This window comes from Telmatherina bonti (assembly GCF_933228915.1).
Source record: "Telmatherina bonti genome assembly, chromosome: 16".
Classification (NCBI taxonomy): domain Eukaryota; kingdom Metazoa; phylum Chordata; class Actinopteri; order Atheriniformes; family Telmatherinidae; genus Telmatherina; species Telmatherina bonti.
In genome coordinates, this window is record NC_136614.1 from 31,624,629 (window position 1) to 31,651,208 (window position 26,580).

The window sequence follows — 26,580 nt, forward strand, 5'->3', positions numbered from 1 at the left end:
TTAGAAACTTTGCTTCATTATCACATTGACCCTAAACTGATCCTCACAGACTTGAGTACTTAATAATAGTGTCACTGGGAGCTTAATACAAAGGCAAAATGATCATTTGCATATCCAGTCACTATTTGGGATTGAATCAGAAGAAGAAAAAGAGACTTTAAAGTGCAGCAGCTGCTGTTGGACGAAAACCTCAACACTAATTTTGTTGTGGTTTGTTATTTGTGTGTGCAGACATGTTTATTTGAGCACGGAGTAATAGTCCGGACAAAGAAAGGAAGTTAAGGCTACTTCTTTTCAGCAGACATTGTTTGGAAGGTGTTTGGTTTTATTCCAAGATAGCAGCTCTACCGCACGCAAACAAACAAAAAAGAAAAATCCACTCAGGAATGACGACTATAGAGGGAGGGGGGAAAGACTGACTGGACAGTTCTGTCTGCCGATTATATTCCTGCTGACGGCCAGAGAGGGAGAGGAGGAAGCGCTCTTCATCAGTCTTTCCTCCTGACGATGACTAGAGGCCTTCTCTTCTGACAAATTGCACTATGAAGAGGTGAGTTTCAGGGGGGGCAGGTCGGCGGGGAGCACACCATGAGGTGAAAAGTGACTGAGAACCATTTATGTATATATATTATATATACAGTACACGTTATTTTTCTGAGGTTGACGTTGAGGTGAGATAGACTGAGGATCGGCTCAGACAACCAGGCTGGAGAGGGAAGGACAGGACCAGTGAGGAGGAGGAGGAGGAGAGAGAAGAGGTATTCTGTGAAAGGAGTGTGCGCTGGGTAAAGCGCACACTGCCATCGTTTTGTTGGAGTTAAGGAGGTAAGGGGGGAGGGTACGGACTGGGTCTCCCCTTTTTTCTTTCAGTCGATCGCAGATAAGATCAAAGAGCCTTGGGGGAGGAGGGGGGGGACCCGTTTCCAGAAGTTGTGTCAATATATTGAGTAAAATAAGGGTGGGGGAGTAATTACAGTTTACATGGAAGATGTAGGCGGAGAAGAAAGAGGGGGAGGACGGGAGGAGCAGGTGAAGGTTTACTAAGTAGAATTATTCTGGTCTTTTCTTCCTCTTTTTTTTTTTTCTTTTCTGTTAAACCCCCCCTAAACTCCACATTTCCTTCCCTTGCTCCATTCCAGGTCCTGTGCGGTTCATTCGTCCTCTAGGGACTCCGTCTTGATGTCGTTGGGGCCCCCTCCGGTTCTGGATAGGGCCAGGATGGTGTGGTTGACGGCGGCCATCTCCACGGCCAATGAGATGGGGTCCTGGTGCTCGCTGTGCGCGGCGCTGTCGTCCTGCAACGCCAACACAAAGTGGACGGTGAAACGCCAAACACCTTCAGCATCGAGTTCACAGCGCTACGCTGCATTTAGCTCCAGTTTCAGGACTTTAACAAAGTTCTCGCTTTAGTTATTCCTCTATGCAACATGAACATTCTGCTCAGCATCTGGTCAGTAATTATGGATGTTTGAATTTCTGGTTTATGATCTATTTTACCTACAAAAATAGTGAAAATAAATGGCTTAAATCCTTTTTATTTTGCCAGTAAGTTTTTCCTTTCCGTGTCTTCACATTTCTCTCCCAAAAAAGTCTCTCAGTGTGTACATAGAAACATGCTTTATTCTCATAAGATGCAGTGTGTAAATGTAACTGTATATTTATGCTCTTGGACTACAGTGAACCATTAGCCCGGCCAATGGAGCTTCGGATATGTAGAAAGTCCCAATATTAAACTATTGAGACTTTCTGCATTCACATCAGCCTTTTTGATCCGAACCCTCGTCTGTTTGCTCAGAAAGTCGCTTGGTCTTGAGAAATGTGAACGCGCCAAATGAACTCTGATTCAGATCAAAGAAATCGGTCCGTTTCAAGCGGACCAAATATAGGAAGCGGACTACAAAAATAATTACTTCCTGAATTTGGTGTAGCATTGCATTGTGGGTAAATACATAGTAATGGCGTTAAGGGTCTTCTGCCTCCTCTGTTATTCATACTGCGTCCATTTTTGCAGTGTATTTCTGCAGGATAATTGCATAAGACAATAAAAAACTAAAACATCAATAGTTTCGTCTCCATGTTTAACTTGCAGGTGGAGGAAACAGAGTTTTCTTCTTCATGCGGGTCTTGTCCACTCTTTTGCTAAATACTAGTGGGAATGGGGATATATTACTGTAAAGGTTTGGCGCGTTTGACCAAAGTGCCGCGTGAACACGATCTCGGTCCGCATGGGTTACACCTCCCTACAACTGAGCCGAATCCCCAATCGGACCGAGTCTAGCGGACTATCCTGATGTGAATCCACCCTAATAAACTTGCCAGACAACAAAAAACTGAAGCACCATAAACTGAGCAGGAATAAAGTGATTAAAAAGCAACCAAGTGTATTTAATATGTAGCCTTCAAATGGGCGATAACATGATACCAAGGTGGAAAGACATCTGAAATGATCTGAGAGTTTTTTACCGCACATCAATGTGAGAAGTTTTCTGCAGTAACATTAAATGACTTTAAACATTAAATGAGATTCATCAGTTATCTGATGAGTTTCATTCATCGATCCACTATAGGTATTAGATCACAATGATACTGTGAAGAAGTGATGATGATGACGTGACCATCTCATGCCAGAAGGAATGGGTTTAAACTGGTTATTTAAACATGGTTAGGCCTGCTAACACAACCCCACCTAAAACACTCCCTGCTAATATCTAATATCGTTAGTCCTCAGAGCTACAATTTACCGATCTAGTGCCTTTACCTACAATTAGATTCTATGCAATTTGTTGCTACGTCTTATTTTTTTATGAACACTGATTAGCTCACAATAACCTGGCTTAAATTAAATATGCCTGTTAAGTGCTATGAATGACTTTGTTGTCAACCGGTGCTTTATGAATAAAGCTGAATTGAATTAAAACCCTTAACCAGACAACTACAAGAAAGTAATCTTCATCAAAATCTTCATCACTGCATGGTTGCGGGCAGAAAATAGATGTTCATGCCAAGTTACTATTAAGTTAAAATAAAATAAAAAAAACTGAGATCAAATAATCAAGCCATGAACTGAAGATAAAACTAGCAATGTTTAGAAATGATTGGGAAAAATGGTGCTGAACATGGTTTTTCATTGATAGTTTCTGCAGAGAGAATGTAAGGTTTTTCGGTAAACACTGATGTTTCTGTATGTTATTTCATAGTTACAGCATTCCTAACCATCTCTTCACTTCCACAAGTCTAACCAAGAGTGTGAATTACAAGACAAGGTAGAAACCAGGCTGTTTAAAGTGAAGCCTATGTGGAAGTGCAAAAAACTGCAGTTCCCCCTTCATCCACTGGGGGCTCCAAAACAAAGCAAATCCCCATAGACTCCCATGTTAAAAAGACCAACTTCACAGCAGAAATAAACATGTTTACAGCCTGGTACAAACAAATATTTTAAGTTTAATAGCTCAAGTTTACCTTCCTTCACGATAAATCATCTGTTTAGATGTTATTTAATCTTGAAATTTGGCATAATGAGGTGTCAGGAATCAGATATGCATCAGTAAAAAGGCAGATTTTAGCAACCAGCCCTGTTAACCCTCAGCTAGAGGCAGCTCGGAGGTTAATGGGTGTCAAGTACTCACAGACCGCCTCTCTGCTCTACTTCTTTGCCCAGTTTTGCATTTTCCTCGGGTGACAACACACACAATGCTGCCCAGACGGAGACGGCGGAAACTGCCCATTAAAACCTACAGGTGACGTCACGGAGGCTCGTCCATCTTTTATACCGTCTATGGTAGAAACCTGTGTGCGTGACATTTAGTTTATAGTATTTCATGAAGCGATGCATGTAAATATATAAATAAATAAAATCCAGAGTGAAATTTAGCGGATGCTGATGAAAACCTCCATCTGCTGCAGTTATTAGACAAGAGCCTGAATTCTAATGAAACCCATTCCCTCTGCACTCCCAACCAGATGTTTACAGGTTTATTTTTAAACTTGCAAACAGTTAAAATAAGAAAAGACGTCACGACTGGGTCGATCTGCTCTGGCATCACCAGCTGGTAAAAAGACCTGCAGAATTATCCCCATAATTTCCCAGCAGTTCATTTTGAGATCCTGCTGGTAAAACTGGAAACATTCACTGACTGAGCTAGCTTTGGGTCTTTATTACTGGTTGAAAAGATGATTGTTTTAATGTCAGCATGTTTGGGTTAGAGGGGAGGGTACCTGTGTTGGCGAAGTAGGCTCCAGTCGGTAAAGGCCAAACGGTCGGCTGAGGGGTCTCTTGTCAAAATATGGAAGGTCACAGGCCTGCAAGAGTTAAACAGGATGACTAGAAGTAAAAATGTTTTCTTCCTCCTCATTGGTTACAAGAAAAAGAGCAAATCAGTCTGTGTTTCCATATTTAGTGCGATAAAAACTGCTCTACTGAATCATCCTCTGATTGGACAAGAAGACTAGTCCATGAAACAAGGACACAAGACCAGGAGAGACGGAAATCTGAATAAGTGTGACATAAAATTAGAACATGGAGCCGAGGTATAAAACATCTCAGAAGACATCTGTCACATCAGCCATCTGCAGCAGGTCCAACTGCAAATAAACCTAGTTCGTTTGACGTTCTCTACCTGCTCTGAGAAGTCGTTCCCGTCGATGTCGTCGCTGTTCGAGTGTCCCCCAGGACTCTGCACGTCTATACCATGACTCTCCAGGATTGTGGCTTCTTGGAGGAAGAGGATGGACTGTTAGATTTCTGATGGAATATAAACAATCTGGCAAATATTACATTTATCCGACTATATGAACAGAAAAGTCCAGAGATAACAACTGATATTAAGTGACTCATTTATCTGATTATACTGGTGGAAGAATGGAAATAATGAGGCATTTAGCAGGGTGTAAAATCACAGGTTTCATCATGATAAAACATCAATTCAGTGCTGAATGATTCAGTATTTGCTGATATTAAAGAACTATGACTTTTAATTTCATTTGATTCGTAAGTCTGCGATCAATAAGAGGCAATACCAGATGCTGATTCAACACAATTGCTTTCATCCATATGAAATCATAAAAATGAAGTAAATGTAAACAATTCCAGGTGTTCTCTGAAGTGTTTGGATCGATGCTTTTGGTTCATTCATCACTGAACTGATGCATCAGTGGAGATGTTGGGTTGTTCCACGCTGTAATACCTGCTGCTGTTTAATGAGAAGGAAGTCTCAGTAGCAGAAAGGAAAGGTACTAAATCAGGGGTGCCCAAAGTCGGTCCTCAAGGGCCGGTTTTCCATGTATCCCTGCTCCAACACAGCTGGCTTCCATTAAATGGACCCAACAGCCAATGAAGTGTCAGGCGAGTCAGGTGTGTGGGAGCAGGGATACATGGAAAGGGTTGTGGCCCTCGTGGACCAGAACTGGACACTGGTGTACTGAACAGTCACTTAACACTGCTTCAAAACAAATTACATGTGAAAATTTTAAGGAAGAAATTTGTATAAATATAGGCTAAAACCAAAGACTGCATTACTGAATTGACATTATTAGATTACACTACCAGTCAAAAGTTTGGACACACTTTCCCATTAAATCCAATGGCAAAGTGTGTCCAAACTGGAACTGGTTTGACTAGTAGTGTATATGATGAAAACTCTTTATATAATTTTATTAAGTACTAAACATGTTTTTAAATCAAAGCTTTGGAGTCAGGATGGATGGATGGATCTCAGGTGAGATCAGTCCCCCATCCCCACATGTCCTACATGACTAATTCTAGCCGTCGTCAGGCTACCTGGATACTGTTTTCATTCATTTCAGCTCTTCTAGACATAACAGCATCTCCTATACAGGTGTGTCATCTTTAATAATTACAAAAGGGTTGTTACTTTCACATTTTTCCAGCACAAACACGCCTATCGATCCCTTCATAAAAGCTACATTACCAATGTTGGCCCGTCTCTTGATTTCTTTGCGACGATTGGCAAACCAGTTGTAAACTTTTAGGGAGGTGACTCGCTCCAGATCAGACAACTTCTTCCCTGGAAAAGGAATAAAAAACAGAATTACTGCGGCATTCGTACAATCAAGTTGAGTTGCTACACTGCATGGATGCGTCACATGGATCCCAACACAAGACAAACAATCCTGACCGTTTATACTGGGATGTGAATGAACCACAAAGTTACTTCTTTTTTTAATAACAACGACCAAACTTCTGACTTTAGTAACCAGATGCTTCCACCATTGGTGGAACCCGGTTTCTTTGGTTCATGAGGGGGAGGGGTGGGGTGTCGACATTATTGTCGTCGATGAAAAGGGGCCCTGCAGAAAGAGTTTGGGAACAACTGCCCTAGTGGATGAAGGGGGAACTGCAGTTTTATGCACTTCAGCATAGGCTTCACTTTCTTCATCCATCTTTCATATACGATCTATGTTTGCTACACAGTTTTATAAATGAGGCACCAGATCTCAGTCCAGCAGAGCAGCTTTGGGACGTGGTGGAACGGGAGATTCTCATCATGATGTACAGCAACTGTGTGATGCTTCATGTCAACATGGAGGAAATCTCTGAGGAATGTTTCCACCTTGTTGGATCTGTAATACTGAGACTTAAGGCAGTTCAGCAGGAAAAGGGGGGGTTCGGCCTGGTACTACTAAAGTAGACCAAAGTAATTTTGGGTATTCTTTGTGTATTTTTACCTGGTTTCTGAATAACAGCATTGCAGGCGTTTGCTATCTCCTCCCTTTTGGCCTCATCTGGATACTGGTTGTCGTTGAAGTAGCTATAAATAAACAAGAGTCACACTGATTAAATTTATCTCACTCCAAAAAAAAAAAGAACAACGTCAACAACCAGGAGTTACTTCTATGCTATATATGTTGTAGGAACAAGCCAGTACGATGGGTCGGGCTTGATTTCCTCATTGTCCAGGCTATCAGAGCTCCTTGAGGAAATAAAAGCTCAGTTATGAATCCAACCCCATCTTCTTTTCCTTCAGTCCTCACCTCTCCATCACTGCCAAGCACTCTTTCCTCCAAGTGAATCGGCTTCCTCGGCGCAAGCGGAAAGTTCCAGGTGCAGTGGTGAGGGGAGGCGGGGTTTGCCTCCACTCCATCTCCTCCAGAGGCAGCGGAGCTGGACGCATGTTTAGAGTGGCACCTGGAATCAGAGAGCGGCTCATCAGCTCCACGTCAAAGATGTTTCATACAGAGAGAAGCTGCAGCTCGGACAGACAAAGTGTAGAAACTCTGCGGGGACCGGGAAGGTCTCAGCATCACTGATGAACTGAAATCAACGTGAGACAGAACACCTGCTTCAGCTAACCTCAACGCCTTCTGATCCTAAACTTGACTGGATGTTGCTGACGGAGACTTCTGAAGTCATGACCGCAGCAGAAAACCAAAGCAGACAAAGTGCATCGCTTGCACTCAAACTCCGAAAACTTCCATCTTCCAGCTCAGATGCATGAAGTGGCCCCCGAGCTGCACCATCACCGGGTCTAACTGGGTCATGCAGCCCGGGTTATCAGAACAAGATGAATCAGGCATCAGTTTTCTCTGCAGCAGTGACGGAGGGGTGTGTTCTGGGCTCAGTCTGGCCATAAATAGCACAGAGCAGTTTCTAGTACTGACGGTGTTGGCAGGGCTCCACTGCGCCGCAGAGGACGAGGGAGGCTGTAGGTTCACACACACACTCGCATCCACACACCCACGTCTGGATATACAGGAAGCCTTAGCCTATGTGTGGATTTTATTTCAATTTCATCTTTATTTGTATGGCACATTTAACACACCAAGTTCTTCACACAATTAAAATCAAATTAAGATGAAATTTAAAGGTATGCATAATAAAAATAAAACTGTCTTTGGTTATAAAATACTATAAAACATCAATAAAACAGTAAAATAGCTGGGAAATCCGGTTTAGCTAAGTTTTAAATGCCTGGGAGAAGTAATGGGCTTTCAAGCCGGACTTAAACTGCTCTGTGAGGATCTAACAGAGAGGAAGGCTGTTCCACAGTCTGGGAGGTGCCACAGAGACATTTTTAGGATTAGGAGGATTTATTTGTCAGAAATGACAGAAATTAGTTCAAATTAAGAGAAATTTTGGCCTCCGACAGCAGAGTAGACTATAATACGAGATCATGATACAAGTTTATATCAATTCCATGTTTGCCTTTAGAAGAATCTGGGAAAATTTTGGAGTTTGCTGGGATTTCTGCATCAGAGCAGGGAAGACGTAGCCTGGCAAGCCAGACTCTCTCGCTGTACCAGAGTCTGGGGACTCACTCACATCAACGCATTTCTAGGGCGGGACAAACAAGCGCGGAGTAAATCAATCAGAAAAATGGCGGACGTGACATCAGTAAAGCGGCAGCCTACAATGTCCGGAAGTGTTCAGTAGAGGTAGAAGTAAACACGGCGTGCAGTACAGAAGACATAAATGACCTGTGTGGTTTTTGCTGTAAAAACCTGAGGCTACATGGTGTTGTTGGCTACTCGGTGTTGCTTTTTCAACCTAATCATAAATCGGAAAAGAATATTTTTTTTTACAGCAAAAAGAAATCTTGAATGTTTTGAAAAATATGTGGCGACGTAAGGCAAGAGGCAAGAGTCTCCTCAGATCAACCAATCAGACCGGCCGGTTTGTTTAAAACCGGTGCGAATCTCCGTGAAGGGGAAGGAATCCAGACTGAGCTGGTTCCAGAGCTGGTTCGGAGCCAGACTTAGCACTGGTTCTGTGGTTTTCCACCGCCTTTCGACCTGGCTATTGGTTCTCAATTCCAGTTCTATCCTGGTACTACCTCTTTGCTGGGCCAGAGTTAAGAACCGCTTCATGTTGTGTGCGTCAGTAGCTGGGGGCGGGGTTATCTGACCAAAATAAGAGCGTCGAAACACGGACCAACATCTACATACAAACGAAGAAATGGATGCCGAAAAGCAGCATTGGTCCGAGGAGGAGATCCAGTCCTGTCTTGCTCTGTGGTCATCCGCAGAAGTACAGCAAAAACTGGACGAAGCAAATCGGACAAAGGCTGTGTTCGAGATGTTGCAACGGGGGATGTCTGCCGCTCGATACGAGCGGAACATCGACCAACTGGTTAATAAATTTAAAAAAACTTAAAGATTTCAGGGACCAGAAGAGGGAGCTGGGACGCAGTGGAAATGGGCGGCCCAGAACCCACACTTCGATATCCTGAACTCCGTTCTTGGTGACCAGCCGGCAAATCAAACCACAGGCACCCTAAACTCTGCCACGGTTAATTCAATCCATGGCAGATGAAACCCTGACGGCTAGCAACACAAAATTTACGCATCTGGTGAGTGCAGTCGTTTATGCACGTATGCAACAAGGAGATATCCTGCAGGATTAGATGTGGAGTGAATCGATTTTGACTCGTTTAAAACTGTTGTCTTTTTGCCAGAGCACTTCTTTCTCTTTTCTCGCAGCACCAACCAGACTCATCGAAATCAAAACCAGTTATTTGATCGCGTCGGAGCTGATCCACCTAAGCTCTGGCTCTAGCACCAGCACCGGTTCTTTGTTGGAGGAAAAGCCCAATGGATTGAATATATAGAGCACTCCAGTCTGGCGTGCCAGGCTAGGGAAGACGAGTCTTATTATTTTTCTTAACGATGTCAACAATATCCGGAGGGAGTTGTTCGAACCGCTGCGACCAACTTCAAGTTTTGGGAATCTAGACTTACTTACATTTAGCTTATAAAGCTCTTTAACACGACATGTCACATTCACACACCCTCATATTGCACTTCTACATCTTACTAATTTTACCCTAACACACACATTCAGACCCCGATAGACACATGGGAACAATAACCCCCGGCTGCAGCCTGGAGAATGGGGCGGGGCTGGATATTGGCCGTGGTTGGATGTCGAATGGGCATAGTTAGACGGGCAATGGGTGTTAGGGGTTAGGGTTAGCAATGGCCACCACATCCAGCCCCATCCAATATCCAGCCCCGCCCCATTCTCCATTCTGCAGCCAAGATCCTCTCCTTGGGGAGGCAACGTGGTTCAGTGCCTTGCCCAAGGACACTTCAGCATGTAGTCAGGAAGCCTGGAATCAAACCACCAACGTTCTGCTCTTCCTCCTGAGCTACAGCCGAGAACACGAAGGACACAGACCTTTAATTCATGAAGACTGGCCATCTGACATGGGGAGGGGATGAGGTTGATGCTTCAGCAGAAGACTGAAGGCACCAAACTATGTATGCATGTTGCTTTCAAGCTAAATGTAACCAACGGACAGCGTTTGTTATCAGGGACGCAGCGATCCACTTTTTGGGAGTTCCGATCCGATATCTGAAATTGGAATATCTGCCGATACTGATATTTGCCGATACCAAATCTGTTTATGTGAACATTATTGTGACTATGGTTATTATTGTTGTTATAACTGTGTCAGATTTCATTAAGTTGTAATAAATGACCCGTCCTTTCTGAAGTTACCCCACCAATACAATTTTAATAACGTTACAGATCTAACAATTTCAACAGGTTTTATTTTGATGTGGCACATTTGACCTAAATAAAACTATAAATGTGGGATTTTGATACAAAGATCCAGCTTTTAGTGTAACAAAAAATGTCACATTTTAACATTCAAGGTATTTACTTCTATTAAAACACATCCGAAGCGTGTCATCAAACACATCTGCGCTGGCTTGACTAGTGTGGTATCGGTACGCTTGGTATTGAGCCGATACCGATGCTGGTATCGGTGCATCCCTTTATGTTATGCTAGGTAATACTGATGGAGGAGGTGGAGCTGCAGTTGCACAGAGAAAACAACTCATCTTAGAGAAACTGCAAATCTATCATCATTTTCTCCCATTAGACAAACGTGACAAAATAGAAAACTGACATTTTCCAAAAATTTAACTGATTTCTTTACCAAAGTTTCATAATTAATCAACAGATTATTTTACATGCTTTGAAAAACCAAGAATGTCCAAAATTTAGGACTAATTTCCCCAAATTCTCCTAAAACATTTGTTAATGTTCCACCACACCTACCCATCTTGTCTTGCACACTTCCATACTTCACATACAGAGTTTTCAGTCCTGCATGTTGCATGTAAGTGGAGGTTTTATGTGTGAGGCATGTCTAGACCACAAACCCACTACTCCCACTGTGTGACAGGAAACTGCAGCCACACCGGACTTTTCCTCACCTGGTCAAACACAACTTTAAACATGACAGCCTGGGCTCTTCCTCTCCTTTCTGACGCTACTCCGGTTAAGTATTTAGCCTTAAAAGTCATGCTGTGTGTACCTGGTGTTGTTTTCTCCAGTGTGTACCAGCGGTAGAAGGCCCTCTTCTTCTGCTCGCTCAGGTCGGAGCCGTGCTGCAGCAGCCAATGGGAGATCCTGCTCTGGCTGATGCCTAGAAAATAGCCAGACATGGAAATGAAACGGGTCTGCATCGAGCGCAGCCGCCGTCTGTAGACGACCGCCGCAGAGAAGCGCATAGGACGGGTAAAAGGTGCTTTCTTCTTCTCTCGTTCACAGAGGTTGCACCTCCACCTTGTGCTTCTCTACTCTGCACAAAATTAAACTTGAACAAAACAAATGTCATTTTTTACAGCTGCAGCTCTTAAAGACTTTTGGGACCTGGACAGATGAATTTCATGATTTAGACAGAGAATTAAAGCTAAATCTCTACAGCTGTGAGAGCGGGTCTTTCCTACTGAAGCTCAATAATTATGACAAGGCTGCACAGATGCAAACGAAGACTGAATGTAAAATATAGAGCAATATTCTGCACTAAAATAACACAATAACCATGATTTGAGATGCCTCATACAAGGAAATGTTTAAGAGACAAGCTTGGACAGGGTGGGGTTGACCTGTATGATAGGATACAGAACCTGAAGGGGAGAAAATGCATCGCATGCAAGAGGAGAAACAGGAAAAGGAGGGACGATTCTCAATGTAACTGGTAGCTGGGGAGCAAATCAATGATTTGGTGAACAGAAATGCAAATCATTTGCATGTATTTCGGTCTTACTCGTTAATTCAAGTTTAGACATTAATGGGAAAAGTAGTGAAGGTATTAAGTCCCACGTCTTTCCACATCTTATATTTGGGCTTGCATCCGCAGACTGAAAAGGTTTGTCTATAAATATTTATTCAATATTTGCTGGTAATGGCATCATAAAAGGAAATGGACGACAACAAACTAAGATGGTGCAAACTTTTAAAAAACCCTTTTTGATCGGCTGCTGACTCTTTTACTGCAAAGCAGGTTCATCGTATCTGGGATGTCCAATGTCTGCGCTTAGTTTTAAAAACATTTTATAAAAAGAAGTTAATCACGTGAGTTTAAAGCTGGGGAAGGTAATGTCTAGGGTTGTGACTAGATGTTTTCGCCCTGATTCGATTCAGATTTTTTGGGTGCCGATTCGATTTAAATTGTGATTCTCATGATTTCCTGATATTGCTCATTTTTGGAGACTAAAACAAAAAAAAAAAATGTACAAAACTTTTTTTTTTTTGCTCTTCTTAATTTCAACAAGGAAAAAACAACACAGTAGCCAGACCATCAATCTGCTGCTATAATGCCCAAGAAGACAAATAAAAAGAACAACAACAAAACAAAAAAAAAACAAAAACAATAAAAATGACAAAAATTTTATAATGGATTATTTTTATTTATTTGGGGGGAAAAAAAAGAAAGATTTTTTTTAACAAAAAAAAAAAATCCATTTTAAAATTGTGAAGCTAAAAATCTGGATATTCAATTTTTTTTTATTAGATTTTCCCACCCCTAGTAATCTTGCTCATACTTTTTTTTTTTTTTTTACTCTGGGTGAAGTGGTTCCTCGTCCTGATAGTAGTCTCTACATTCTGGCCAAAATGGAGCTGTTAATTTCTTATATTTCGTAAGCTTCTTCATGGCTGAGAAAATGCAGGGAAGATTTCCCGACCCGGTTCGGTTTATTTGCCTCCTCCTGCTAAACATCTGACAAAGAATAAATTGTTGGTGGCAAAAGTTGCAAGTTAGAAAAGCACTCGGAAAGCGCAAACCTCCGCCAGGGCATTGAAGAAATTCCTGGATCCAAACTGTGATCCGGATCACCACCAAAATTAAACCTGTTCTTCCTTTTCACATTTCCAGCAACTCCTGAAACTTTCAAGAAAATCCATCCATAACTTTTTGAGTTATGTTGAACACAAACAGATAAACGCCGGTAAAATCATAACCTCCCTGGTGAAGGTAAGAAAAAAGCCTCGGGTCACGCAAGGAGCAAAACCAGAGGGGGAGGAGCCAAGACAGGGCGCCACTTTCACATCTTGCTAGCTCCCCAGCTTTAATACGCTGCATGCTCAGACGCTGCTCGTTTAGCTGCTACACGTCTTTATCCCTCATCTAGAAACCCAATCTGCTCCGGGCCAGTTCAAGTTGCCATGGGGATACCTCCCAGTAAAAACTGCGCCAGATTTGTGACACCGAAACCTCAGCTGAACCTGAAGTTGCCTCATTAAGCCTCTGATCCCACTTGACCGTGCAGATCCCAGGTCAGCTTAAGACTCACACAAGCAGAGGAGCGAGCCGGCTATGAGGAGATTCGTCAACTTGACCAACATTCGCCAGCAGTGGGAGCATGAGGACAGATGCTAAGCTATACCTGATACTTCTGGGAAAGTAACGCGAGTTCAGCACATAAGATGATGATTTGTGTGTTTGTGTGCGCTACTAACCAGTCACTTGTGCGACCACGGCCTGAGAGATCCTCCTGTTCCCCAGGAAAGCTTTGATCTCCTCCTTCACCAGACTGCTGTCCCTTCTGCAAACACAGAGAGCACAGAAACGCTCAACACACCAAAATCCAGTAAATAAAAAGTGCAACATCTGAGAAAACCATGCGGTAAAACCCAAAAATATACGTGGCGTGAGAGTGGGAGGTGTGGAAGGATGATGCGTGTGCAGAGATATGCTCGTGATGAAGTGCAAGCTGCCGTTTATAAACGCGCCGCTCATTTACATCAGATGATTTGTTTCTTATGCTGCACAATAACTGGCTTCAATGCCTGCATTAATTCATGGGAAAACTACACACACACACACACACACACACACACACACACACACACACACACACACACACACACACACACACACACACACACACTCCTCTGCCTTTTAGTTCTTGGCTGCATTTGATTTGAACAGCATGACCACGTTTTGTTATTTTTCCATGGCTCCCTCATAATCAGTGCAGTATTTCATAAGAACACAAAGGCGGCGGCTCCGTGAGCAGAGCCGCAATCGCGCTGATCTATATTTTTTGAAGAAGAAGAGAAAAAAAATGCATTTAATGGGCATGTTTTCACAATCTTCGTCCTGAGCGGGAGAGAAAAAAATAAATAAAAACGTGCAGAGACTTGCAGGAATGGAGGATGTGCAGTCACAGAGTGTACCCACCCTGCTTTCTGGCTGTAAGCCCAGTCCCCTCCCTTATACATATATAAATATACACACACACACACCAACAAGCTTATGACTTTCTTGGCCCAATTCCTCTCTCTGTTCACTTTTTGGTGCATTTCTCCACAATAAAGAGCTTATAGTTTCCCCTTCAACAGCAGTTACACACAGCTCAGCCCGAACAATCACAGCTGCCTCTGAGCCAGACTCGAAATGCAGATCACTTTAAAGTCCCGAGCGCTCTGCCGTCATATTTCTCAGATGAAAATGCGTCACGACTTCTTGACATCCAGCATCAATATCCTCCACATCAGCCTCTTGCGGCGCAGCTAAAATTAGAGCCTGAAAACGCTGCTTGTATTGACACCGGCAAATCAATGTAGCACAAGCTGCTGTACAAGACTGAGGAAGAGGAGGAGGAGGAGGAGGGGGAGGAGGGGGAGATGCGCTGGATGCCAACTCAAAGGCCGAACCCCTGCAGAGAAGGAAATGTGCACTTCAAAGCGAGAGGAATTGGAAGGGCACTGTGGGATTGTTGACAAGCTGAAAGCTCACACACATCCTGCAGAGTGTGAAGCAGCGAGGACAAGGGCTTCTGAACATTACTTAACTTTCAGAGCCGTCTAAAGATGATGTGTAATCCAGCACAGAGAGCTGAAAGTGAGCCCTAAGCGCCGGCTGTCGCTCTGACTCTTCATACAGGGCAGAGAGGAGGAAATGGCTCCTGGTCGCCACCACGAATGCTGAACCCGTTGGAGGTGGTTAAATGTATTTACATGCATCGTTTCCAGCTAGGTGCAGAACAAAGGATGATCTTCCTTTCTGGAAAATGTTACGAATCCTGAAGACTTTTCCTGCACTTGTCAGAGTATCCTTCCCACACGCAACCCAGGCTTCGTTCCACACAAAATCCAAGCAAGAACGGCTTGATTGGAAACCTTAAAAGCCAACGTTTCCCTGCAGAGTTTCTCTTGTTAACCTTTTCTCCATGAGGCCTATTTTTCTGCCTCCTGCCCAAAACGACACACCCGCTGCCTCAAAGAGAAAGCCGAGCCAGATTACTACAAAACTGTGCTGTAGTACCCAGATGTAGTACCTGCCAAAAACATCATTTACAGCATATTAAATACAAAAAAAACAAATAAGTTATTTTGCTGCTGGTAATTTTCTCAGCATGAAAAAAGAAAAACTGCAGCAAGAAATGTAAAAAAGTATAAATATTAGGGGGTGGGACTCAATTTAATGTGAATAATTACAGACTTTGTAATGAATTAATCTCGATTAATTGCATTTTAGTTAAATGACGAAATTTAAATGGATTTTAAATGGAGTTTTTTTTAAATTGTGTTGTTTCTGTAATGAATTCATCATAAATAATGCGTTAAAGTTCCACCTCAAATATACATTTATACAGTGTATAAATGTTCAGCAAAATGTATATTTAATACATTTCTCAGTGTTTTTGCCATTTAAAATAGGTATGATGATATTATTAGATGTTAGTGGCTTTTCTACATTTAAAATAGATGAAATGATTTTGTTATTGGTTGTGACGTAAGGCTGCAACGATTAGTCAACAGCGTTGACAATAAAAAATTAATTGATGGCAAATTTCATTGTCGACGAGTTGCGTTATAAACACCTGTAACGGATTTGCTAATAAAACGCTGCGCCAGGCAACTTAACGCCATTTACCAACCTTTTCAGACAACTATAAACACCAAGCAAACGAGGACAGGAAGTGTTGGGGGCAGTATCCTCATTTTGTGCAGCATCTTTGTTTAAACAACGAAGAAGAAACCAATGGCAGCGTAGCCTGAACAGAGTCAGAGTAACGACAGGATCAGGCCTCGTCTTTCCAAAGTTTGGGAATATTTCACACTAAAAGTGTCAAACAGGTGAAATGTGTCGTCTGCCACGCAGAGTTGGCGTACCACGGCAGCACGACAGTCATGCACGAGCATCTGAACCTAAAGCACCCCGGAGTCATGGTTTCCAGTGTTCCAGATGGGTAAGTTAGCATTACCGAGTAGTAGTACCGAGTAGTAATGTTTTGTTATCCTTATAAAACAGGCTTTTTCAAGATGTAAATGATCATTTTGATGCAATTCTACAAAAATTAATGTTAAAATATTTTATTCTGTTTTCCTTTTTGAGGAAAATTCTGTACAGCTTGGATACGACACTATAGCAAAGTCTGAATGTTTCAAAATACATTAGTAGGAAGCTGTTAAGCTTACATTTATCTTTTTTTATTATTTTATTTTATTTTTTTTTAATTATCTTATTTAACTGGTTCAGGAGTTGTTTTTTTTTAACTTACTAAAGGACATGATGTTGTGACTGACTGGTAATCGGGGGACATTCATATGATGTAAATGAAGAGAGTGGGGTAAAACATACTGGAGCCTGTAAAAAGAGCTGCGTCAACTGGAAGCACAGATGGTGGGCGTGACAGAAATAATCGTGACTAATCGTAAAAATGATTTACAAATTAGTCGACTATTAAAATAATCGTTAGTTGCAGCGCTACTGTGACGTGTGTTCCTGTGAAAACGTTTCTCTCCTCCTTAAAGACACTTTCAGTGGAAACCAGAGGACAGCAGCCCAGTTGCAACCTCTGGCGGTAAAAAGTGAAGCCTACGCAGAAGTGCATAAAACTGCACTTCCTCATTCATCCACTAGGGGCTGCAAAACAGAGCAAATCCCCATAGACTCCCATGTTTAAAAGACCAACTTCACAGCAGAAATAAACATGTTTACAGCAGAAATAAACATGTGTACAGCCTGGTACAAAAATCTACTTTAGGTATAATAGGTCAGGTTTACCTTCATGACAACTGTGGGGGGTGTGAATTTCTTTCTAACTCGCACGTTTAAAAGTAATTTAATCTCGGAATTTGGCATATTTAGGGGCGTGTCCTTTTGATTGACAAGTACCCGATCTCCCACTTCATATCCCGCTTAAAGTGAGAGAAACGAGAGCAATCGCAATTTTTAAGACGGTTAACGTGACTTAGCTTTAGCCCCCTTACCCCTGTTAGCTGGTTAGCTCCTGTTATCTCCGGGTTAGCTCGGTTAGGTCTTAGCTACAGGCACCTTAGAGTTCACTTGATGTCAATCATTCACCATGACCCTCACAGCCCCCCTCTCAGCTCCACCTCTGTTTGTATTTTCCAGGAGAGACGACACACGCGCCCCTGCCAAGATGGTGATGGTAGGAACCAACCACCGAGCTTCAATTCAGCTCTTCAGAAACTTAGGGGTGACATCACGGAGACTCCGTCCATCTTTTATATACAGTCTATGAGAGTAACGCAATATCTGATGAGGAACTGCAGAATAATTATGATCAACTCCTCTACTGGTGGTTGTCAGGACAATCCAGGGACAGACCCCAAATTCACCTCTGAGACAGTGTGAGGATCCAGAAAGAAGTCAAGTCCAAGACAGTTTATTAAAAGAAGAGACAATATTTCACTTCATCTCCATAGAAACTAGCAGCACCTTCATCTCCAAGGAAACTAGCAGCACTTCATTTCCATGGATACGTGCAGCACCTTCATCTCCATGGAAACTAGCTGCACCTTCATCTCCACGGTGGTGGTGGAAAATCAGTTGAAAAATCAAATATTGGGACTTTTTGCTTCACAATTTTAAAATAAATTTTTTTGTTTAAAAAAAAGGTTTTTTTTTCAGATAAAAATAATGCATTATAAATTTTTTGTCAGTTTTATTGTTTTTATTAATCTTTTTGTTTTCTTTGGCATTTTAACAGCAGAATGATGGTCTGCCTACAGTGTTTTTTTCTAATTAAAAAGAAAAAATGAGAAAGAAAAATGTCAAGCAAAAAAAGAGCTTTGTACATTTTTTTGTTTTTATTCTACAAAAATCAGCAATATCGAAGAATTGTGTGAATCACAATTTAAATCGAATCGGCACCCAAAAAAATAAAAAAATCGGAATCGAATCAAGACAAAAGCATATTGTCACAGCCATAATGGATCCTAGCAGCACCTTCATGATTCATTGCAAATGAAGGCAAAGTCATGTGAGACCTCAGCAGAGGTTTGTTTTTAGAGCTGGAAGAAGTCTTTTCACCATGAGAGCAGAAAGAGGACATGATTTATGACTTTGTGAGGTTTTTGTGATGCTTTGTGATATTTGCTAGAAGCTCTGAAGTGGGTCGGGCTGTTGTAATGATTCCCAATAACTGATTAGGTTTTGTTTAGATGCTAATGCTCGGTAGAGTCCTTTACCTGAGCTTCTGCCCATCATTTATGTGTGCTACATCTTAGTGTTGCTGCTTCCTAGCATGTGCAAGTATCTTCTGTAGAGGTTAAGTCTCAGAAAATTCAGAGATAAAACTGGTTCCAGCAATGTTTAATCAGGCGTTGACTCTCCGTGTCTGTAGTTAACTTGTCTTTCTTTCTAACTTCATGTCAGGACAACATGACCCATGTCAGCTGCACAGGAAGTCGACTCCTCTGCCTGGATGAAAACAGGCTGTAAGTTAAACTCTAATCTAGCAGAAAGGTTGGTGTCTCTCTGCTTGCAGAAACACCACCTCCAGAAAGAGAAAGAAAAGTCCTGCAGGGTTGCTGCTGACATGGAACGCTTACAGTTCAGCCACCGCCTTAATATCTGACTCAGCATAAATACGTTATATTAATAAAAAACAGATTCCAAGATCTGAAACAATCTTGATCTGGATTTCTTTTTCATTCCTAGCAGTGGCTGAGGCGTGTACAAGCAGCTCTGAACACACAGGACACAACAAATGCAACAAGAGACTTTAATCCAGAGCTATATAAGCTATCATGAAGCAAGAGAAGACTGTCATTATGTCTCCCTCTGCATCACAGGTTCACCAACTAAAGTCCCATTTCTCACAGCCAATCAGAGACACTGCTGCCAAAACCTCCAACAAAAACATGGCAACCAGCTAGAAATGTCCCCCGTCACCATTTTGTTTAGATTTTTCCCCCATCAGAGATCCGTGATTCCTACATGCAAACATTTCAGTAGCTTTCCTCAGCAAGAAACCTGACAGGACTTGTGTGGCTGTGCTGGTAGCGCGGTCCCATGTGAGGAAAACCTGACAGAAAGGGACGGACCTGAGACTCATGAGGCTCTTCTGGTCCGTGGTGATCAACTGACCAACATCTGCTGCAGTAACCTTCAGAATAAACACGAGTTCAGTTTTCAGAGTGTTGAATCAAATATCATTTTCCTAACCAACCGCTTAATCCAATTCAGGGTCGCGGGGTTGAATCAAATATATGAAAATGAATAGATCTACTCACTAAAAACACCAAATATCCACTTTTTCATGTAGACCTGTTCAAATGCTTGTTAACTGTCTAATCAGCTAATCACATGGCAGCAACCTGCCACGTTTAGTCAGGTAGACACGATCAAGTCGACTTGCTGAACTTCACCAGAATGAAGAAAAATAAAGACTGAACACGGTTGCAGGATTGTTGGTCTATCTCAGGAACTGTTGATCTACTGGGATTTTCACACAGACACACCCGTCTGTAGGGTTTACAGATCTGAAGAAGAGAAAATATCCAGCGAGCATCAGTTGTCTGGACCAGAATGTCTGGTTGACGTCAGAGGAGACTGGACAAACTGGTTGCAGATGATAGAAAGGCAACAGGAGGTCAAGCCAACACTGGTTCTTGTCCCACTTTGGTCCCATTGGTACCACCATGACATGGTTTAACCAGCACACATGGTTTTAAACCCAAGATTTCTGTCAGTTCAAGTGAGATCTTGTCTGTCACGGACTGGTCTGAAAATATTAAAATTCCCTCCAATATCTATTGCAAGTCTAATAATGTTTCTTGGAGTCCAGTGATCTGAGACCACTTCCATTTGTTGCGTTATCTGTGGAGCTCCTCAGTCCCAACATGACATGGTTTAACCAGCACAGCCTACCTGAGTCCTGCTGCTGACCATGTCCATCCCTTTCTGAGCACAGTGTAGCATCTTCTGATGGAAACTTCCAGCAGGATGATGCACCATGTCACAAAGCTCACATCATCTCCACCATGACGATGAGTTCACTGTCCTCCAACGGCCTCCACAGTCACCAGATCTCAGTCCAGCAGAGCAGCTTTGGGATGTGGTGGAACGGGAGATTCTCATCATGATGTGCAGCAACTGTGTGATGCTTCATGACAACATGGAGGAAATCTCTGAGGATGTTTCCACCTTGTTGGATCTGAGACACCCAGAATTAAAGCAGCTTTCTTCCAAGTGGAAATGAGATAAAGTGTGACAAGGGGAGCGATGGGCCAACAAACAGCAGAGACAAATAAGTTTCATCCGGCTGTTTCCTCAACACAAAAGGATTTTAATGAAACAACTAATTATGTGAATCAGTTCAAGTTACTGTTATCAGGCAGAACCAATAACTGGATAAAGATTTTCTACCCGATGGAAACACTGGGACCTGACTGGAGTAAAGCCTGCCTTCTGCTACACTGGAGATGCTGAAGAAACAGCCAACATAAAGTGCTCATACAGCAGAAACACACTTGATCCTGACCCCTCCCCAGTCGCAGCACATCTCTGCTCCGTCACAACCAGCGAAGTATCGTTGTCAATAGTTTTCTATCAAACAAATCATTCCAATTATTTTGTTTTAACTACACAACACTAAATGTTTACAATCACATTAACACTTGATCTCTAAGTTTTATTTATTTATTTAAATATTTTGACGTGAACGTTACAAAATTATATGGAAACAAATCAACGTCAGCAAGTCATCTCTTTCCATCTAAACCCCCTCCGCTGGGTAAACAGTAAATGGAGATGGTGGTTATCCTGTAAGGCAGGGGTGTCCAGAGTCGCACCTGCAGGATTTCCATGTATCTCTGCTCCAATACACTTAGATTCCATTAAATAGATCCAACAGCCAATAAAGTTCTGCACAATGACTGATTCATTTGAGTCAGGTGTTTTGACGCACTGTGATGGACTGGTGAGCTGTCCAGGGTGTACCCTGTCTTCGCCCAGAAAGACTGCTGGGATAGGCTCCAGCTTCCCCGCGACCCTGAATTGGATTAAGCAGTTTGGAAAATGGATGAATGAATGAATGTTTTGGAGCAGGGACACATGGAAAACCTGCAGGATTGTGGCGCTGGAGGACCGGCGCTGGACACGCCTGCTGTAGCAGCTTTAACATTTTCAATGCATTTCCTCCTCCCATTCATCCACTTTGCTCCCCAGCTCTGCAAGTCCCCCCCCCCCCCCCCCCCCCACCCCAACCTCTGCAACACAGATTCACTCACAGACTTCAAATCCAGACTCAATCTGTTCAGACAAGCCGACTCACTTCAGCCGTCTTTTAATGCCTGTTGTTTTCAACTTGTTTTAATGCAGTTTTATCATGTGTGACGTAAGGCCACCTTGAGTGTCTAGAAAGGCGCCCAACAAATAAAATTTATTATTATTATCATTATTATTATTATTATTATTCCACTGCAACATTTCTGCCATGTTTAACAGGCTGGCGAGCTGTCCTCCATAAAAACGCCTTGGTCGTGTTTATCTAGAACAGGGGTGTCAAACTCCAGTCCTCAAGGACAGGTTTTTGTTGTTTCCTTCTACCAACGCAGCTGATTCAAATCAAATGAATTCAGCAGCTTCTTGTCACCCGATTTATGAATTTTAGTTGGTTGTGTTGGAGCAGGGAGACAACAAAAACCTGCAGGAGACTGGCCCTCGAGGACCAGTCTCCTGGAGTTTGACATCCCTGATCTAGACCCAAAAGAAATCCAAGAAGCTCGATTTAATCCGCTTAAATTGGACTCTTCCTTCGCCGCCACTTAATAAAACGCCGCCAAAATAAAACAAAGCAACACAAACAGCAACACGCAGATGTTGCGCAACTTTGTTTTTGTTCCGTGTGCAACTCCTCTTGCAACAAGACTCACAGTCTTTCACGGAAAGTTTAGAGGAACATAAATGTGGCTTTTATTTGTAAAACTGTTTATAAGCCTGCAACTTAAAAGGAAACTAAATGGGACAAACTTCAACCTAAAAAAAAACAAAAACAAAAAAAACATCTGTTCTTATCTGAGTATCAGACCTACACACCAAGACAGGACATAAAATCCCCTTTTTAAGGGCGGAATGGACCGACAGCCCCTACGATGCCCCCAGATCATCTTATACTGACAATTAGAGGAAAAAAATCACCATCTGCTGATGAAGCTCATGTGACTCCAAACAGACTTTGGAGAGATTGTTGTTTACGCTTCTGTTTCTGGGAAGAAGAATGAACTTTAAGACGTGTTCGTGTTCCAGCAGCGGCGGCAGCACACAACGGAGCTTCAGTTGATCGCTGTTATTTACCCCCCCCGACAGAAATTCGCCGTTCCTGACTTCTCATTATGAACATTTCCGCCACCGAGTCCAGCTTATTAACACTGCAAGGCTGAAAAAAGCGAAAACGCAGGAAAGAAAAGCACCTTCAAGTCTCTTCTTCTGTGGTGCCAAAGGTTCACTCACCTCATCAGCTCCTCCACCTTGTCGTCGATGTCCAGGTCTTCTTCCGTAGCTTCGAAGCCGAACGCCCGCGTCGCCGCCGCGCTGTTCACCGGATACCGCGGAGGAGACAGCTTCCCGTTGGGCGTCGCCGCTAGACTGTCTCGTCCATTTTGAGACAGCGCCACCAGTGACACCGGCGATGGAAGGATCGCTGAGGGAGGCGGCGGACCTGGAGGCGGGGAGGTGTCGTAGCTGTTGCTGGGAGACGGCGAGAGCCCGCCGCCGCTGCCAAACTGCGTCTGCGTGGATGTGGAGATTTTGGAGGTTGTGGAAGAAGAAGCAGCTGTGGCGGTGGCGGCCGAGTGATCGCCCGCGCCGCCTGCGCGGCCGTTGTTGTTGTTGTTGCCGTTGCACGACACGGAAGAGGTGGTGGTTGCCGAGGCAGTGGTGTTACTGGCGAACGCGGCGGTAGCAGCGTTGGAGGCAGAGTTGTTGGTGCAGCTGTTAGCCCCGCCTACTCCGTAGGAGGAGAGGGAGGAAGAGGAGGAAGAGGTGCGGCGGCCGAACTTGTCGCCGTGCTCCCGGTCCAGCCGGTCCAGAGTGTCGAGCGCGTGCAGGATCTCCTGCTTGGTCATGCCGGTGCGACGCAGCCGCTGCAGCAGATCTATCTGCTCGATGGTGAAGCGCGGCTCCTCGCTGAACTCAGACATCCTGCTGCTGGATGGAGGAGGGGGGGGGGGGGGGCAGACACAGACAGGTTGTTAACATCAGAAAGAAACAGGGAAATTTATGATGGGGGGGGGGGGTTCAGAAAAGTTTAAATGCTGTTGTCAGGAAAGCTATAGAATAAATTATAGAGATGAAGAGACAGCGGAGGCAGAGGGAAAAAGAGGATTAAGTAGGAAGAATGAAAGAAGAGGGAATCAGAATGATGGAATGAGGCAAAGTCAGGTAATAAAGAAAGAAATGGGGGGGGGGGTTGGGAGAAAATAAAGAGGCAGCAGATAAAAGGAAGACAAAAGCGAGAGAAAGAAGTGTGAAAGAAAGAGGAAGGGAGGGGCAGGGCATAAAAATCAGCTATTTTTGGGAAGCAGCAGGCAACACGCGCTCAGAGCCAGAGTCACCTTGACAGCTGATGCTATCTTAAACATCCTGACTGTCGTTCTTTAAGAGCTACTATATAATCCCTGCTCTGCACACCACCCACGCCGTATGTTTTTCATAAGCAATTTGCTCTGCTCAAAATCAATGCCGCTGGAATCCGACTGCGGCAGATTTTTCCATTTTGTCTGCCAGCCCGACCTATGTTCATATGATAAATGGTCTAAAAAGGGTCACTGGCACCTCGCTACAACTGTGTTACTCCAGAAATTAAAGGTGCATTTTCAAGTTATAGCCTAGAAAACTCTTTAGGAGGTCTAAGATGAAGCCGAGACCCTTCCCGGCAGTTTCAGTCGCACAGGAAAGTCACTTTGGGAGAAAATACAGTCATCGTGCAGCACTGGTGAATATTAACTAGTCCCTTAAGTCGTCATTTTAAGCTCATAAAAGCAAGCTGCTAAGGCTGTAAATCATTACAAATCGTGGGTAAGACTATAAAACGCGTCACATCACTCTGGGATGGAGATTTAAACCAGAACTATCTCAGCAACTTTAACAAGAACAGTATTCTTTGCAGTGCAAAGTGCGTGCACCTGTGTCAGCTGTCTGAGAGGCTTTACTAAAAAGGCACATTGTGCAAACAAACCAAGCTACATCTCAAATGATTATGCATCCTATTTAAGTATTAACCAAGTTAACAATTCACTGTGACCACTGAGGAAGTGAGACCTGGAGGAAGGTACAGCTTTAACTATGCACAAAAACAAATAAAATTGAGCTCTTTGATTGATTGTGATGGGGAAAAAAAATCCCTGTGCCCACATTCCTGTCGGCAAGGCCGGATTATCCAGTGGGAGTTATGGGCACAGGCCCAGGGGCCCACAACCCACCTGGGGCCCACAACCCACCAGGGGCCTACGATCCACCTGGGGCCCACGTAGGGCATACACCAGCAGTTTGGACATGAAACTAAATGTACAGAAAAAGCCAGATAGTTCCACCACTACCAATAGTGGTTCAATGGCTGATAGATGTTAGAAACGTCGTTTCAAAGTGTATCATTTACAATTTTCACCATGTTGCAGTTAGGTGGCCAGATGTCACGCTTTGTGCGGGATAGTCCCGCATTTCTATTACTTTTCAGACGTTCCACAAAACGGGCCGCTGTCCCGCATTGTTACAACGAGGTCTTAAATTTTGTGAAGGAAAAAAAAACCCAAAACAAAACTGGCTTTAGCTACTTGTGTGTGGCAAAATATTTGACGGCAGATTTGAGTTACACTCATGTCAATCAAACTAGCAGGCGGGACTTAATGCACATCTAGGATGCACCCACTAAGGAAAAGAAGTACATAAATACACCGATTGATCATGGAGGACATGGAGACAACCGCAGCGAAGAAGAAAAGAAAGTGTTGTTACAACACAGACTGGGAAAGCATATATTCCTGGGTTAAACGTGTTCGAGGGGACTACGACTACGAGTCACAAAAAAATGCTACTCAGAGGGAGGCTTTATCATCACAGATTTGTTATGTTAGGTTAGTAATTTTATTACTAAAGAGCAGAATAGAAAGTTTATTTTGTATAAAACTTTGTTATGGCAGAGTGGAATCTGACATTGTCCCACATTTTTAGTCTTTGTCCCACATTTGGTGAAAGAAGATCTGGTCACCCTAGTTGCGGTGGGGAATTGGTCCCCTGGAACAATCTGGGCCCAGGGACCTGTGCAATTTTAATCCGGCCCTGTTTATCGGGTTGGACAATAATCCAGAGAAGTTTTAAAAGTAATCAGAGAACAAAACCAGTGATTCAATGTGAGATGCTTCAGTGACAACATCAGGTTGCACGCGCCAGACAAAACCCGTTTCTTTGAAGATGTCCCTCTTATAAAAACATGAGCCCAGCTCTCGGTTCGTCTTCCACCATGTGTTTTTGTTTTGCTGACTATGTGACCCGCAGTGAAGGAGCATATGTGTCGCTCTTTTCGGCGCTGCGGGCGGCGAGCCGTTGGCGATGCCAGCTCTCACGCCCTTTGCCCGCGAGCTAACGTTAGCGAGCGTCTCTTGTGGCACGCACACAATCAGCGATCTAATGTCACAGCAAGCCAACTTGCGACCCCCTCATCACGCATTCATTTCAATCATTTCAATCATTTCACCCCCCACCCTCCGGTCCTGTTGCTGCATTTACACCGACAACAGTCCGCTGGCATCGCAGAAGACAGCTAACAACTTAACACGAGCTGTTCCGGTCGCATTGAGGCTGATTAGCATAATATGCTAACCATGCGGCTAGCGAGCGTTTTTATATTAATAACATCACTTTTAGTATCGCAGACAGCTAAGTGCATGACTTACCTCGCTTCAAGTCGTCCACTTAACCATTTAAGTTGAGAACTAAAGCCCAGCTGTGTCGTTTACTGCAGCCGAACAACAACGCAGTTTAATGACAGTGCCCTGCGCGACCCTTTTCCAAGGATTTCTAATCAGAGGCGAATTATTTGCCTCTCTGCTTTGTCTGTCTGACAACAGCC

General features: G+C 43.3%; 1 protein-coding gene across 2 annotated transcripts; it reads right to left on the reverse strand.

Annotated features, from left to right (window-relative positions):
* Window positions 1-56: 56 nt before the first annotated feature.
* hmbox1b (homeobox containing 1 b) lies at window positions 57-26,523 on the reverse strand. 2 transcript variants are annotated; one of them, XM_079255376.1, is made up of 10 exons: window positions 26,405-26,523; window positions 22,965-23,660; window positions 13,712-13,797; window positions 11,283-11,393; window positions 6,991-7,144; window positions 6,685-6,767; window positions 5,928-6,023; window positions 4,617-4,708; window positions 4,216-4,299; window positions 57-1,295 (listed from the first exon to the last, which is right to left on the reverse strand). In XM_079255376.1, exons 2-10 carry the CDS (start codon window positions 23,651-23,653, stop codon window positions 1,152-1,154), a joined length of 1,539 nt encoding a protein of 512 aa, XP_079111502.1. In that variant the 5' UTR covers window positions 23,654-23,660; window positions 26,405-26,523; the 3' UTR covers window positions 57-1,151. The 2 variants fall into 2 exon arrangements, with proteins under 2 accessions (XP_079111502.1, XP_079111501.1); XM_079255375.1 differs by having other exon boundaries at window positions 4,617-4,711.
* Between the last annotated feature and the right edge of the window lie 57 nt (window positions 26,524-26,580).

What these genes read in the sequence shown, in the direction of transcription:
- hmbox1b (XM_079255375.1), bottom strand. Translation starts at nt 23,653, where the DNA reads ATGTCTGAGTTCAGCGAGGAGCCGCGCTTCACCATCGAGCAGATAGAT. An exon ending in ACTGGAGAAAACAACACCAG is followed by an intron (nt 7,145 to 11,282) that starts GTACACACAGCA and finishes CTCTGATTCCAG; the next exon opens with GTGCCACTCTAAACATGCGT. An exon ending in AGCCTACTTCGCCAACACAG is followed by an intron (nt 1,296 to 4,215) that starts GTACCCTCCCCT and finishes TTGGCGTTGCAG; the next exon opens with GACGACAGCGCCGCGCACAG.